General features: G+C 39.3%; 3 protein-coding genes across 3 annotated transcripts in view; 1 reads left to right on the forward strand and 2 right to left on the reverse strand.

The window, feature by feature from the left end:
• Positions 1 to 58: 58 nt before the first annotated feature.
• Positions 59 to 1,276, reverse strand: LOC134662466 (splicing factor 3A subunit 2). Its single transcript, XM_063518695.1, has 3 exons — positions 1,034 to 1,276; positions 652 to 915; positions 59 to 468 (listed from the first exon to the last, which is right to left on the reverse strand). Exons 1-3 carry the CDS (start codon positions 1,185 to 1,187, stop codon positions 101 to 103), a joined length of 786 nt encoding a protein of 261 aa, XP_063374765.1. The 5' UTR covers positions 1,188 to 1,276; the 3' UTR covers positions 59 to 100.
• Positions 1,277 to 1,523: 247 nt separating this feature from the next.
• The window catches only part of LOC134662524 (small ribosomal subunit protein eS10), a 54,350-nt gene continuing 42,323 nt past the window's right edge, over positions 1,524 to 13,550 (forward strand). Inside the window, exons 1-4 of the mRNA XM_063518784.1 lie at positions 1,524 to 1,628; positions 1,814 to 2,026; positions 2,365 to 2,611; positions 3,470 to 3,523. Of these exons, the coding sequence (XP_063374854.1) occupies positions 1,827 to 2,026; positions 2,365 to 2,611; positions 3,470 to 3,505 (483 nt within the window). The 5' untranslated portion in view covers positions 1,524 to 1,628; positions 1,814 to 1,826 and the 3' untranslated portion in view covers positions 3,506 to 3,523. The remainder of the gene's footprint in view (positions 1,629 to 1,813; positions 2,027 to 2,364; positions 2,612 to 3,469; positions 3,524 to 13,550) is intronic.
• Positions 4,172 to 12,140, reverse strand: LOC134662467 (NADH dehydrogenase [ubiquinone] 1 alpha subcomplex subunit 9, mitochondrial). Its single transcript, XM_063518696.1, has 7 exons — positions 12,011 to 12,140; positions 11,690 to 11,883; positions 9,506 to 9,729; positions 8,373 to 8,576; positions 6,958 to 7,119; positions 6,069 to 6,255; positions 4,172 to 4,443 (listed from the first exon to the last, which is right to left on the reverse strand). The coding sequence occupies exons 1-7, from the start codon at positions 12,054 to 12,056 to the stop codon at positions 4,264 to 4,266; spliced, it is 1,197 nt and encodes a 398-aa protein (XP_063374766.1). The 5' UTR covers positions 12,057 to 12,140; the 3' UTR covers positions 4,172 to 4,263.

Here is a 13,550-nt window from a genome sequence, read left to right on the forward strand (position 1 = left end):
TTTTTTTGTTGTATTTTAATTTTTTTTATATTCATGTGAAATAAATAAGTTCTTAAAATGATATTCAAAACATTTATTGCAAGCACAATAGGCACATATTTTACATGGAAGGTGGTGGTGGTGGTACTGGTAATAGCGGTGGAGGTGGAGGCACTCCCATCATTGGTGCTCCTGGTGGAGGGGGTAGACGCATCCCATGATTTTCCCACATTTTTGGAGGAGGTGGTGGCATGCGTAAAGCTTCCATCTTAAATGCAAACTGCAAAAAGAATTGCTTGGTATCTTTGTTCCAGTGGGTCCAGAACTTGGAGTCATGCTTTTCCACTTCTCGGCTAGGAACCTTGAAAGCAATGGTCTCATAGGGCTCTGCTGCAAACAGTAAGTATTGCCACCTGCGGTCTGGAGGTTCAATTTTTTGTTCATAGGCTGACATGAAGCGATGTCTAGGCTGAACACCTTCAGCAATCTCTGAAATACAAAATATAAGGACAAATATAAAATAACGTTTAATTTGCAGGGTGCTAATTATTAACATTTTTCAATCCAAAGCTAGGTTATATCTCTGTTCAAAATTTACATTTATATAAAATATCTATATAATTTTATCTATTTGTTTATCAAAAATATGTGCAAAACGTTTCATTCACATACCAGGGTAATCCACTTGGAACAGCAAGCTCTGCTGGCCATTTTCTGGATCCTTCTGCTTGGTCACCCTGTAACCAGGCCGCCCAATCTTCACAAACTTCTTTGGTTCAATCCTGGGCTTCTCTGGCGCCAGCTGCTGAGGCGCTTCTTTAGCCTCCTTGGCCGCTCTCCGGGCTAAATTTGCCTGATGCTTTTTGCCTTGAGTATGGGCTAAGTAACTCCCCTCATTGTTGTGCAGGGTCAGACAAAGTTTGCACTCGTATGATCCTGTGAACAAATGTAAAATACATTGATTGTTTCAAGTGAAATACATTGATTAACTAGTTAAATTTCAGTGGGCATAGGATAAATCTTCTGAAGCATATCTATTATTGTAATTTCTTACCCAAGTGATTTTTCATAAAATAGGGATCTTTATTTAAATCGATAGTCTCCAAGGCAAGCTGCCGGAGTCGCTCGCGTCGGTCCCTGTTGCTTTCGGACCATGACGCTACGCCACCACCGCCGGTTTTTCCGCCAGGTCTATTTTGGAAATCCATTTTAGCTTAAGACTAAACTCGCTTAGGTGTATTCATAAGCACTACGATACTATCTTTAATAAGAAGTAAATAAAATGAATAAGCGAACACAGTAACGCGATGCAAATTGACAGTGACACTGACACTTGATAGCCATAGATAACAACAGGATATTGCACATTTATTGTTTACGAATATAGCTAATTAGGATAACGTACATTTTATACTTCCAATTTTAGAAAGAAATCTTCTAAATTATTCATGAGTACCAAAGTGATTTTGTTACAACTAATGTTTTTTGTAATGAACACTAACATAATTGGAAAAATATACTACAATATTCCAATTTGTCATGTGTTTTTATATTGAAGCATGCTTTATAAATCAATTTTCTAATGTCATCCTGATTGTATTTTTTCGATTATCTGTGAACTCTTTTCTGTTTGTCAAAGTTGGCGAAAGGTACTAATCCGGAATATAAATCCGATTTTATTTATTTAATCGATTAATAGTTATGAATTATGTTTTGTAAAACGAGATTTTATCCACTTAATTGTGATGTTGCTCAGTGATTTCTCGATAAAACCGTAATACCCGTGATCTATGTTTATAACCTCTAAATCCTATATCTCGCCCTTGTTTTACAGGTAGGCCGTCAAGATGTTGATGCCAAAAACAAACCGTGTCGCGATCTATGAATACTTATTCAAAGAGGGTGTTATGGTAGCCAAGAAGGACTACCATGCCCCCAAACACCCCGATCTGGAGAAGATCCCTAACTTGCAAGTGATCAAGGCTATGCAGTCCCTCAAATCCAGAGGTTATGTGAAGGAACAGTTTGCGTGGAGGCACTTCTATTGGTAAGAAAGTAGTAGTACGTAAACTCTTTATAATTACTGTTTTGAAGAAGCTTTCGTTTGATGATGAATTATTTCCTCTTCGAGATAATCTCGTACAAATTGAACTTTTAACAAACAAGGGGCACGGATCCTAAATCACAAGTAAATTTATGGAGTATTCCATGAAATTGTCCACTAATGTCCCGTACAAACGCAAATTGACTGAAGATTTATAAATTTAGGGGCTTGTTTCTGTTTCTAAAAACAATATACGAAATAAATTTCTAGTTTGTAGAAGTAGTAGTAGTATGTGGCGTCCGGCTCTGGCTACATTTAAAATATTTAAATGTAATCTTCAGGTACCTCACAAACGAGGGCATCGAGTACCTGCGGATATTCCTGCACCTGCCCCCCGAAATCGTGCCCGCCACCCTGAAGCGCTCTGTGCGCACGGAGACAGTGCGGCGCGGCGCCGTGGGCCGGCCCGAGGGCCCGGCGCGCGCCGCCGAGGACCGCTCGGCCTACCGCCGCGCGCCCACCGCCCCCGGTGGCGCCCCCCACGACAAGAAAGCTGATGTCGGCCCCGGCTCCGCTGATGTCGAATTCGTAAGTTCCTTACAGATTTATAAGGTATATTGGGGTTGTGATGTAAATGAGGTAGATGTGAAATTTATAAAAAACTTTAAAATAAGTGATACATAGGCCAGTGATATTTTTGAGCAGTACTGTCATAATTGCTATATTCACTAGCATATCATCAGTTTTAAAGAAAAAACCAGACCTTTTGACTTTCTAGACCAATCTTGCACTTGCACAGAAACCTCACAGAAGTCACAGATTAAAGTAACCCTATTACATCTTAATACAACACTGATTAATTGCTATACTAACCCTTAAAGGTTACGCCTATTATATAGAACACACTATTGTAATACATAAACCTTAAAGGTATGCTAAAGGCTAATATTAAACTAACCGTGCATGTCTGTGGACATCGCCCTTGGCGGTTGAAGGTTAAAAGTCTAAAGCAATGTAAAGATCAACAATGTTTTAGTTTTCAATTGTGTGTCGTCTTCAATTCTTCATAAATCTTATGACTGTTTCAATTCTAATCTCACAAGTGCCATTATTGTTAAATTGAGCTGAAATGTGATGTTTCCAACCAAAAGGTACCACATTGTAACTAGTTGATAAGGTTGATTTCAATTTGAAACTATATGGAAATAGCGCCTTATTGACAACCAACAATAAGTACCCTCTTGGTTGAGAATGGCACAAATGTTTTATAGGAATTTCTGTTGAATTTGCAAGATTCATTTCTTACCAGAGCATTTAGAAGAGCATGAGCATCTTATGCTAATCCAAAAAAAAGTTATTCTTAGTTATATTCAGAAGGGAGAGAACATAAAAATACAAAGTAATTAAGTACAACTTAGTTCTAATTAATTTTACTTTTTGTTACAGCGTGGAGGATTTGGCAGAGGCAGGCCTGCACCTTAAATAAGTTTAAATAAAAAAAAATCCAACATATTAAGTTGTTTTTAATGAACTAGCTTCTGTCCGCGAATTCGTCGTTAACCTTTTGATGCCATAGATTGGGTATTTGACTACTGGTCAAATCAGTTTTTTTTTGAGCCGTCAAAACGATTTTGTTTCTATGTAATTCATATGAAACACTAGCATGTGACATCACAATCAAATTACCTACTCTTTAAAGTTTTATACAGGTTCATTGCCACCCAGCCAAACAAGACATCCACGCGAGGCCACAAAATCGTCATATAAAGTACCACGATCCTGACTATCGGGTCGTTCGGCCTGGGAACGAAATCATAAAATACCCGATAGTCGGGTTTTCGATGTGTTAAAATACAACGTACAATGCGCCATTGTAAACCTTATAACACTTTAATTAGACTAAGCTGTCACTCGGACGCCACGTCACTGAAGGGTCAAAACTGAAGTTGAACTTTATTACCTATATACTTACTTTACTCTTTGTTTATGTATATGCACGTAGGTTGATGTTGCTTTGGTCTGTGACGGATTAATCCGTCATTGGCAATTAACCTACGATACGGTGCGGATATATCAGTCATTGGCGTCAAAAAGGTCGATTATCTAGTTTTACTCTACCATATGTCTACTGGCGTAATAAAACCCGAATAAAAACAAACATAATTTATTAAAAGTTGAACATATAACTACAAAGAATATGATGTCCCGACTTGATTTATTTGTTGATTCTAATTAATTACCTAACATTGTTGTACTTTCGGGTTTTCCGGTTTAACGAACTCTCCAAGCTTGTCGTTGTAGTACTGGTAGGCGCGGAAAGGTTTCAATTCCCAAGGGGCTTGGTTCTCCATCTCGGTCAGGTTCACTCCAAGGTCCAGCAGCGTTGGGAGCTTCGGGTCGATAACGTCGGTGGTAGATTCCTGTTGCAGATAAGTATTTATTCAGTAAATTAACCTTTTCGACGCCGTGTCAAACACAAAAGCTGCCACGCTGACGCCACGTCACCGAAGTGTCAAAACTGAGATTGAACTTTATGCATATGCACGTAGGTCTATGTTGCTCTGTGGTCTGTGACCGATTAATCGGTCTTCATATCATATCATATAATTTATTTTCATAATAGGATTTTACAATCGCTTTATGACGTCAAACAGTAGCAATTACTTAAAAATTAAATTTGGCGTTGAACCTACGGTGCGGATATATCGGTAATTGGCGTCCAAAAGGGTAAATAATCAGATTTTATTGTAAAAAATAGTTCGTTAGCACAGTTTTGTCAAACGTATAGTATCTATTTCGGAGTATGATGTTATTGCACTATCACAGATCTGGCGGCCTAGCCAAGGTGACAATCGCTTGCGCTTCGCCATCGAATCGCTTTGTGTCTCTCGTATCACTCTTCCATATTAGTGTGACAGTTGCGTTTCGATCGCTACGGAGCGTTAGCGATTGACATGTTGTCTACGGGGCCTGAACGAACAATATTGAGTGCTATCATGAACGAATAAAACAAGAAAACTGACAATAAGTATTTATAGAAAATTGCGTTCCTACAATATTTAGGCGGCGACACTAAAGGTACAAATTGGAACCCGGCAACGTGTTGCGACCGCAGACAACTGCCGTGTCCGTCGCCGCGTCATGTCGCTGTGTTAGTTTCGAACCCGACTGCATACCGCAGCGCCGTATAGTATAAACCAACGCTCTGACGTCAGCGGTACTACTACTACTGATATTCGTGTCGCTGAGTTCGAATAGTGTTTCATAGAAACCAGTCGTGCGTGACGCTGCTACGCAGGGCCGGATCTAGGGTAGAGCGAGTGGAGCGGATGGCAAGGGGGGCGCCAAAATGGCAAAGGAGAATTTAAAAGATGCGAGTGTGGCGAGGGGGGGGGGGGTGTAAAATACGCTAGAAAACAACGAAGGGCGCCAAAACCCGATTTCGCTCTACCCTGATCAAGGGCTCGGGCCGGCACTGCTGCTACGTGTAGTCTGCAGTCGCCTCACGTCGCCGGGTTCCAACTTGTACCTTAAGGCAGCTAAGTTCTATCAATTTCGTCTAAATAACTCAATTTCTATTCAACAGATGGCGCTGAATATTGAAGGCACGCGACGAATTTTGTATAGAAACTCAGTGTTCGTTGTTTTATTCTTGGTCACTTACAATTTCAATTTTCAATTTCAATTCTTTATTGATAAAAATATAATTTTACACGTCAGGTACATACAAGTCTTATAATTATTTATTATATTTACATAGTTGGGCAGGCAAGGCTGAGCCAGTGAACTAGAAGTTGTTTATTAATATGTAGGTATATAGTTTTATTTACTTGGTACAGTGTTGGGTCTCGAAAAAGGCATCAATTGAGTAGTATGCGTCAGACACCAGTTTAGATTAAAGTTTTTTATTGAAACATTGGTCGCTGATGGTTTGTTTCAACTCCAGCTGGATTTTGTTATATACTTTAGGTCCTACCGTAAGTATACACTTTCTGGACTTGGCAAGTCGCGTCTTGGGTGGATTAAGTTCAATAGGCCTCCTTACCTTCTCAATGGCCTCCCAGGTGACGTTGCCGAAAGGGTAGCCCGGGGACAGCAGGTTGATGAGCGCCACCTTGGCGCCGAGCACGGGGTCGAACTTCATGTCCAGGCGCCGGTAGCCCCACTTCTCGTCCTTGCGCATCAGCGCGTAGAACCAGTCCACCAGGTCCGCTAGCAGGTAGCGTTTTGGTCTGAAACGTTATGTCATTTTTTTTAAAATCTTTATTAAAGAAAAAAGGGTTTTTTCACAATTGAAAATGTCACCCTTATTGTGACATAGCAAAACAAATCAACTCTTATTATCTACGCTTAATGTCATTTTGAATTGGCAATCAACGCATTCGATTACCGTAGGCTCAAGGGGTAGGTACAAAGTGTAACTGCGTTCATAATTCATTTTCGCGATTTTGTCCCTTACGCCCTTTGAGCGTACGGTAGTCGCATTAATTGTAGGTGACTATCAGACGACGTTTAGGTGTAATCGACGCACTAGAATAAGTATAAAAGCCTGACTAGAGCTCAAAAACCGGCCAAGTGCGAGTCGGACTCGCGCACGGAGGGTTCCGCACCATCAACAAAAAATAGAGCAAAACAAGCAAAAACAAAAAAAAACGGTCACCCATCCAAGTATTGACCCCGCCCGACGTTGCTTAACTTCGGTCAAAAATCACGTTTGTTGTATGGGAGCCCCACTTAAATCTTTATTTTATTCTGTTTTTAGTATTTGTTGTTATAGCGGCAACAGAAATACATCATCTGTGAAAATTTCAACTGTCTAGCTATCACGGTTCGTGAGATACAGCCTGGTGACAGACGGACAGCGGAGTCTTAGTAATAGGGTCCCTTTTTTTACCCTTTGGGTACGGAACCCTAAAAATAATGAGAATGCTCACCCGACGGCCTGGTAGACCTGGCACCTGGTGTCGGGGTCGCGCGCCGCGTTGACGATGCCCTGCGCCACGTCCGACACGAACACGGGCGCCTTCACCGTGGCCAGCCCCGCGCGGTGCAGCGTCAGGTACGTGCCGTGGATGCGCCACGGGCCCGCGAAGTACCTGCGATCCGCTTAGGTTAGGCCCACCACTCTCACAGTTAATACCTATGCATCTTAGGTGTCACTGATGTTTGTGTGTGAGGTGAAGTAGGTACCTACGCATGCTGACCGTACAGTGTTACAAACCGGTCTTGTTGAATTATTATATATACATGGTAACTTTAGATTTAACTTAACCTAAGAATAGTATATATATATATATATATATATACAGTTTGCTCTGTACTCTGTAGGTATAACGCATAAAGTACATACTTATAAAAATAATCGAGAGCGCACTATTCGCCAACAAACTGTCTACAGTTTGGCGAAACTTTTGTATACCTAGACATAAGTATTTTTTGAAATAAATAAATTAAAAAAAAAATAGGTGGGTCCACACAGAACGAGCTGCCTCGCGAGTATTGCCGCGCGAAGCTGCTCGTTCTGTGTACCTGCCTCGGCCGCAAATCGCAATGCCTCGGCCGCAGGCACGCCTTCACCGACCTAGAGTTGCTTCGTGCGGCAATTTCGGCAGTAGTGAATAGGCGGGTGCCTATTCAGCATCTTACAAATAGTCACGGTCAAAGTGGCCAACTATATCGTAACACACCTTTTTTAAGAACTAAGGAGATGTTCCGGTATATTTGGCCACTTTTGTCGTATTAGGAATAGTAATATTCGAATAAATCACCAATGTTTGCCTACATCAAAATAAACTTTGTTTCATATGTTAGATACCTAAAAAAGGCTTCGTCAAAGACAACGCCTCGAGTGTGTGACCATCATAATAAACATCGCGCAGCCTGTGTGGCTAAGCTTAAACCCTTCATAAATGTCAGTATGCAAAATTGAACCCTATCACTTTGAAATAAAGTTCAAATTCAGGTGGGAAGTAATCTCTGCCTTATAAAAGTTATAGTCTTAATACGGCAGCGGTATTTGGAAGTGTGGAATTTTGGACTATTTGTGTTGCAGAAGTCTTAAAAAAAATCTAGCATAAGCAATAATATGTTACACAACGAAGGCCGTAAAAATATCTGACTCGATCTTATTTGTAGAGCCATAAGAGCGTGACATATATTTTTGCAGCCTTCTAAGAGTAACATATTATTGCAGGTGACCTATTTAATGGCAAAGATGTGTTGATTACTTGCGTTTTAATTTACCTAGGTACTAATGTAATATCTGTCGCAATAGCCGACATTAAGGTGTATTATTTGAATGATGAAAATCGAGCACATCACGCTATTTATCAAGAAAAATAAACCGTACCTAATAAACCTGTCCTCTGAGCCGTAGATGTCGGAGGCGCGGATGATGGTGGCGGTGGGGAACTCCTCGCGCACCGCGCACTCGCCCAGGAACTTGGTCACCTTGTACATAGACGGCTTGCGGAGCACCAGCGGCTTCGGGTGCTCCTCGGCGTTCAAGTAGTTCAGGTGGATGAAACGCTCCACTCCCATCTCTCGGGAGATCCTACAATGTAGGGATGACGAGCTTAAAATGTATGGCGAAATAGGGTCTCCCCATACTTATCGACGCGGATTCGGCGAAAGCCGATAGTAAACAGCATAAACAGGTAAGGTTCGGTTCGGCTCCGTTCGGCTGTCGACGGCCGACGCGTCGGCGTCTTTTTCGCTCTTATTGTGTGGACATAAAGTTTCATTTCTATTGGCATTGCCGATTCCGCGTCGATAAGTTTGGGGAGACCCATAATCGTCGAATAAATCATGTATTTAAAATTTAGATATTTAAAAAAACAAACCATAGACTACAGACTTGTCTAGTTCCAAGACCATTCAATCCATTTATATTTTGGGGGTTTTTAACCCGATTGGTGAAAAAATCATCAAGCTGAACATATAATAATTATGATAAATAAGAAGTATTCTTTCAATGTCTGCTCCTAAATTATTGAGTATAATAATAGCAATTTTATTCCACTTAACCGCCAGGCGCTGGTTTCAAAAAATGTGTCCCAGACGACCCATGCAAACAATCAAAATTCATAAAACGTTCGTTAACCTGTTGGTGTGTTCATTACAAAAAAAAAACTTCTAGAGAGAAGGGAAGGAAGGATTAAGGAAAGGTACCTACACGTCATGGCGCTGAGGAGTGGGGACACGACTTTGAGTGCGCGTGTATGGGCGTCCTTGGCAATCAAAGGGTTACATGACTTTAGTCATGGTATATAGCACATTGGAATTTTCATAAGTAGGTACTAGGGAAGGTATAAATACCTGTTAGGCCACAGCCTGTATACCACACAGAACGAGCCGCCTTTGCCTTTCAAATTGCCGCGCGAAGTGATCGCGTGTGGACCCGCCTATTCAAAGTGGAGTCCTAAAAATGATGACACATCATGGTGTAAAACACTAATTAAAAAAAAAAATTATTAAACCTACCTTGCCAGACGTCGAGCACCATCTACGTGCACATCCTTAAATTTGAAGTTTTTAGTTTCATAGTCCCGGCCCACCAAGTTGATGACCACATTTGAATGTCTCACTGCCTTAGCAATTGACTCCTCGTCGCGAATGTCGAAGGGGGTGAACAGCACTTGTCCCAAGTCACCAGCCACTTTTAGACGTTGAGCATCATAGAAGTCGCAGCGGTAGGGTATAATCATCTGAAATTACAAAAATGATGAGCCAGGGAGTGTCCTATTGAAATTATTTATCCTTCAAAATAATCCGTAATTTTAAATGAATATGTTTAGCAAAATTAAGACTTTTAATAGACATCAACATCATATTCGCATTAAGTGAGTGGATGAAGAATCACACACTAAAGTGGCCTTTGTTTACATTAATATATTAGAATTATAATAGAATACATAATATACAATGAGGGTACATTGATTGGTTGGGGGTTGAGAGGGCAATCTCAGTAAGCACCTTGTTGTGGGTAAAGTGTAGGAGTTTTTGCTCTTTTCTTTAAATCATTTGGGCATGCCTTTTTAGGGTTCCATAGCCAAAGTGGAAAAATTGGAACCTTTATTGTTCTTCATGACCATCGGTATGTCACAGCCATTATTCAAAAACTATAAAGTATAATTAATGTCAATGAAATTTTAAACCTATGTGTATTTTTAAACCATAATTTTGGATTAATTGACAACTTGAGAAAATAATCTCGACAATAGTCCATTTACTAATGTGCCCCCGCTAACTTTTGAATGGGCTTAAAAATATAAGAAAAAATATAATAAACACTATTAACAACAAACATAGTTTTGAAAATTATATTAATATGAGTTTAAAATAAATATAGCTACCTATTTAATACCCAGAAAACTACATTTTGTTAAACAAATATTTGTTTTCACATAAATCAGTGATTCCTAACCTCCTTGAGTTATTTGGGAAAATGATTTTTCTCCCTCTGTTTAAAATGATTCCAGCCAATAATACAAGCAAATACAAATTCATTGTTGGTGATTTAGTTGGTGTTATTCTCGTAGAATACTTGTCTTACCCCTTAGGCCCTTACCCCCAGGTTCAGAACAAATAGATGGTATTCTTTAATCTTTTATAATTAATTGTTGTTATTTCATGTTAATTATAAAGCGACCCCACCAAGATGGGTTGGGGTGGGGTAGATTTTTTAGTCAATAGAATTACTTATTTTTCAAAAATCTCTAAAAATAAGCGTGCAATATGTTGCCAGTAGATTGAATAAACTACAATTATGCAAACTAATTATATGAACAATGAAGCGAGGAAATATTAATAATTATTATGTGGTTAATATTAGTTTATTAATTTGTTATTGCGTTGCAGGTCTCACCCCGAAATGTTAGTTATTATAAAAATATATGAACAATGACCTTCTTTGCATAATTAAATATTTGCTTCAGGATTGCATCACTGTATGATCCTTCAGATAACTTAATTTGATAGTTTAAATCAGCAGTCGGCAACCTTTTAGCAGCCAAGGGCCACATAGTAGTTTACGAAGTTGATGCGGGCTGCGCTTTGTTAATATTTATGACTTTATCAGACATTGTCGTTTGTCAAACAAAATAGCCAAGGAGGCTCGCGGGCCGCAAGTGACATGTTCACGGGCCGTGGGTTGCCGACCGCTGGTTTAAATCATCTTGGTCAAATTAACAAAGGGTCAGAACTTAAACGGGCCCTATGTACTAAGTGTAGGGGACGAGTCGAGTTACCAAAGCAGGACTAACAGATTTTCAGTGACGGGGTGTGGATGTGCTATCATAAAAATCAAGTTCCTATGAAAATTTGACAATTACACACTGCCAATATTTATTTTGTTGTTGATTTTATTTTATTGCCATATTTTAATTAAATTTGGTAGGTTTGAAGAGTACCTCATTCTGAGCGGAATAAACACGAAATTTCAATTTGGGGACACAAAAATTTATGCAAAATATCCATTGACTTATGGATTTCCATAAAATAAAATAACTGCTCAATGGTGTTAAAAAATAACTTTTCAGAGTTTAAGTATAATTTTAGAGAGTCATACCTCTGACTTCACAATAACTATTACTATACTATATCCAAAGAAATGGTGGTTACTTTAGACATTTTAAATGATTTGTGATTCCATAATTTTTAAAGTACCTGTGTGCCGATTTTTCCTAATTTATTGACGACATAGCGGCCCACAAATCCCGTGGCGCCGAAGACTGTGGCGACGATGCCATTGAAGCTGCTGCGGCCGCCCGTGCCGCGCTTATACGCTGCAAGGTTAGGCCTCCCGTCCGTGCTGTATGCCGATGACTTGATGTAAACAACACTCAGGGACCCACTTTTGGCTGAAAATTTAAAATATCGACAGTTAGTAAACAAGGCAAATTGATTACATCCATCAAAAAAGCTGGAATTATGTAAGAGTTAAGTAGCTTGTATTTGATGGTTTCAAATTATTTCAAATAAACTTACGTATGAGTTTATTTGCAAAGTGGCCTGTCAAAGCTACAGAAGCCATTATTAGGCCACAATTTGTTGATTAATTACTAATTCCGACGATTTTCATAAAAAGCAGCTCCTCTCTTCAAATGACAACCTCAATGACAGCTGACAGCTGTGCTGTTTATGTAAAGTTGTTCCAGGTTAATTTTTAATCGATTTGTATATAATGCTCCTATACTTGGTCAACCAGATCTTGACAGTAGAAAAAGGCGGCAAATTTGAAAAATGTAGGCGCAAAGGGATATCGTCCCATAGAAAATTTTAATTTCGCGCCTCTTTTTAATGACAAGATTTCTTTGACCAGCTATATATATCCGTCAGTAGAAAAAAGCGGCATTTAAAAAAATGTAGGCTATAGCTGGTCAAGCAGATCTTGTCAGTAGAAAAAGGTGGCAAATTTGAAAAATGTAGGCATGAAGGGATATCGTCCTTGTATCGTCCCATAAAAAATTTTAATTTCGCGCCTTTTTATACTGACCAAGTTGTTTGACAAAGTATATTTGATGTCCGAAGTGTCCAAACTAAGCTTAATAGAATCTTTTACCACTTTTCTTGTTTACACTGACAGCGTGACAGCCAAGTGACAGCCATGTGACAGCAGACAAAGTTGTCAAAAAACCCCAACCCAACCCCCACCTCCACTAGCCTGGCTAAGCTAGATAATCTAGGCCAATCCACGGATTTAGAGTTAATAAACTGGATCGAGTACATTGACCAAAAAGTGTGTCCACATGAGAAGTCAAACTAGAGCCCTGCATCTCGTTCTAATTAGGGTGACCATAAGACATCTGTATGTGGGATATTAGGATAACATAACATGGAATATATCAGTAGGGTGTGTCATTTTCTAAATAAAGTGAAATTTTAAGTAGTCAGGTTTTTTTTTTCATTTGTAGTCGGCCTCTTTCGCACTCACTCATGGTATGTTCATAAAGGTAGGCTTCCCTTTTGTCCACTTCAGCTTTTTGAAGTGAAAATTTCTTTAGCGGCACTGGGCACTTTTTGAAGTGAGGAAAAAATGATAAACTCGAGACAGCGTAAGGCGATCACGTGACCGTAAGCCCCGTAAGGTGGCCACTCATAATTTAAATGGCATTTAAATCAATAAAGAAAAACTCAATGTTATTTGACATTTGTGTTGCGGACTCCTTTTCAAGACTCTTTACCTATGTTTAAATAATTTGACGTTGTCATGGCAGTATGTAAATAAACATGTCAATGATAAAGTGTGATCTTATTTGAGAATGATAATAATATATAATAAATAAATAGAATATACCTCCGCTAAACGTATGTATCGTGTTACCGGGCGTCGGTAACATAGTGAGGTGAGAGTCTGTAATGTTTAAGGAGTTAAGCACTTTGGTTTTAAATTTTGGCAATTTATTTTATAACAAATCTTAAATTAAACATGCCGAAATAAAGACATAATACCTATTAAGTTAAACTTACTTTTACATTACCTACGTTAATAATAAGAATTCTGTGAGACCGATTCACAACGTGCCGA

This window comes from Cydia amplana, chromosome 3 (genome assembly GCF_948474715.1).
Source record: "Cydia amplana chromosome 3, ilCydAmpl1.1, whole genome shotgun sequence".
Taxonomy (NCBI): domain Eukaryota; kingdom Metazoa; phylum Arthropoda; class Insecta; order Lepidoptera; family Tortricidae; genus Cydia; species Cydia amplana.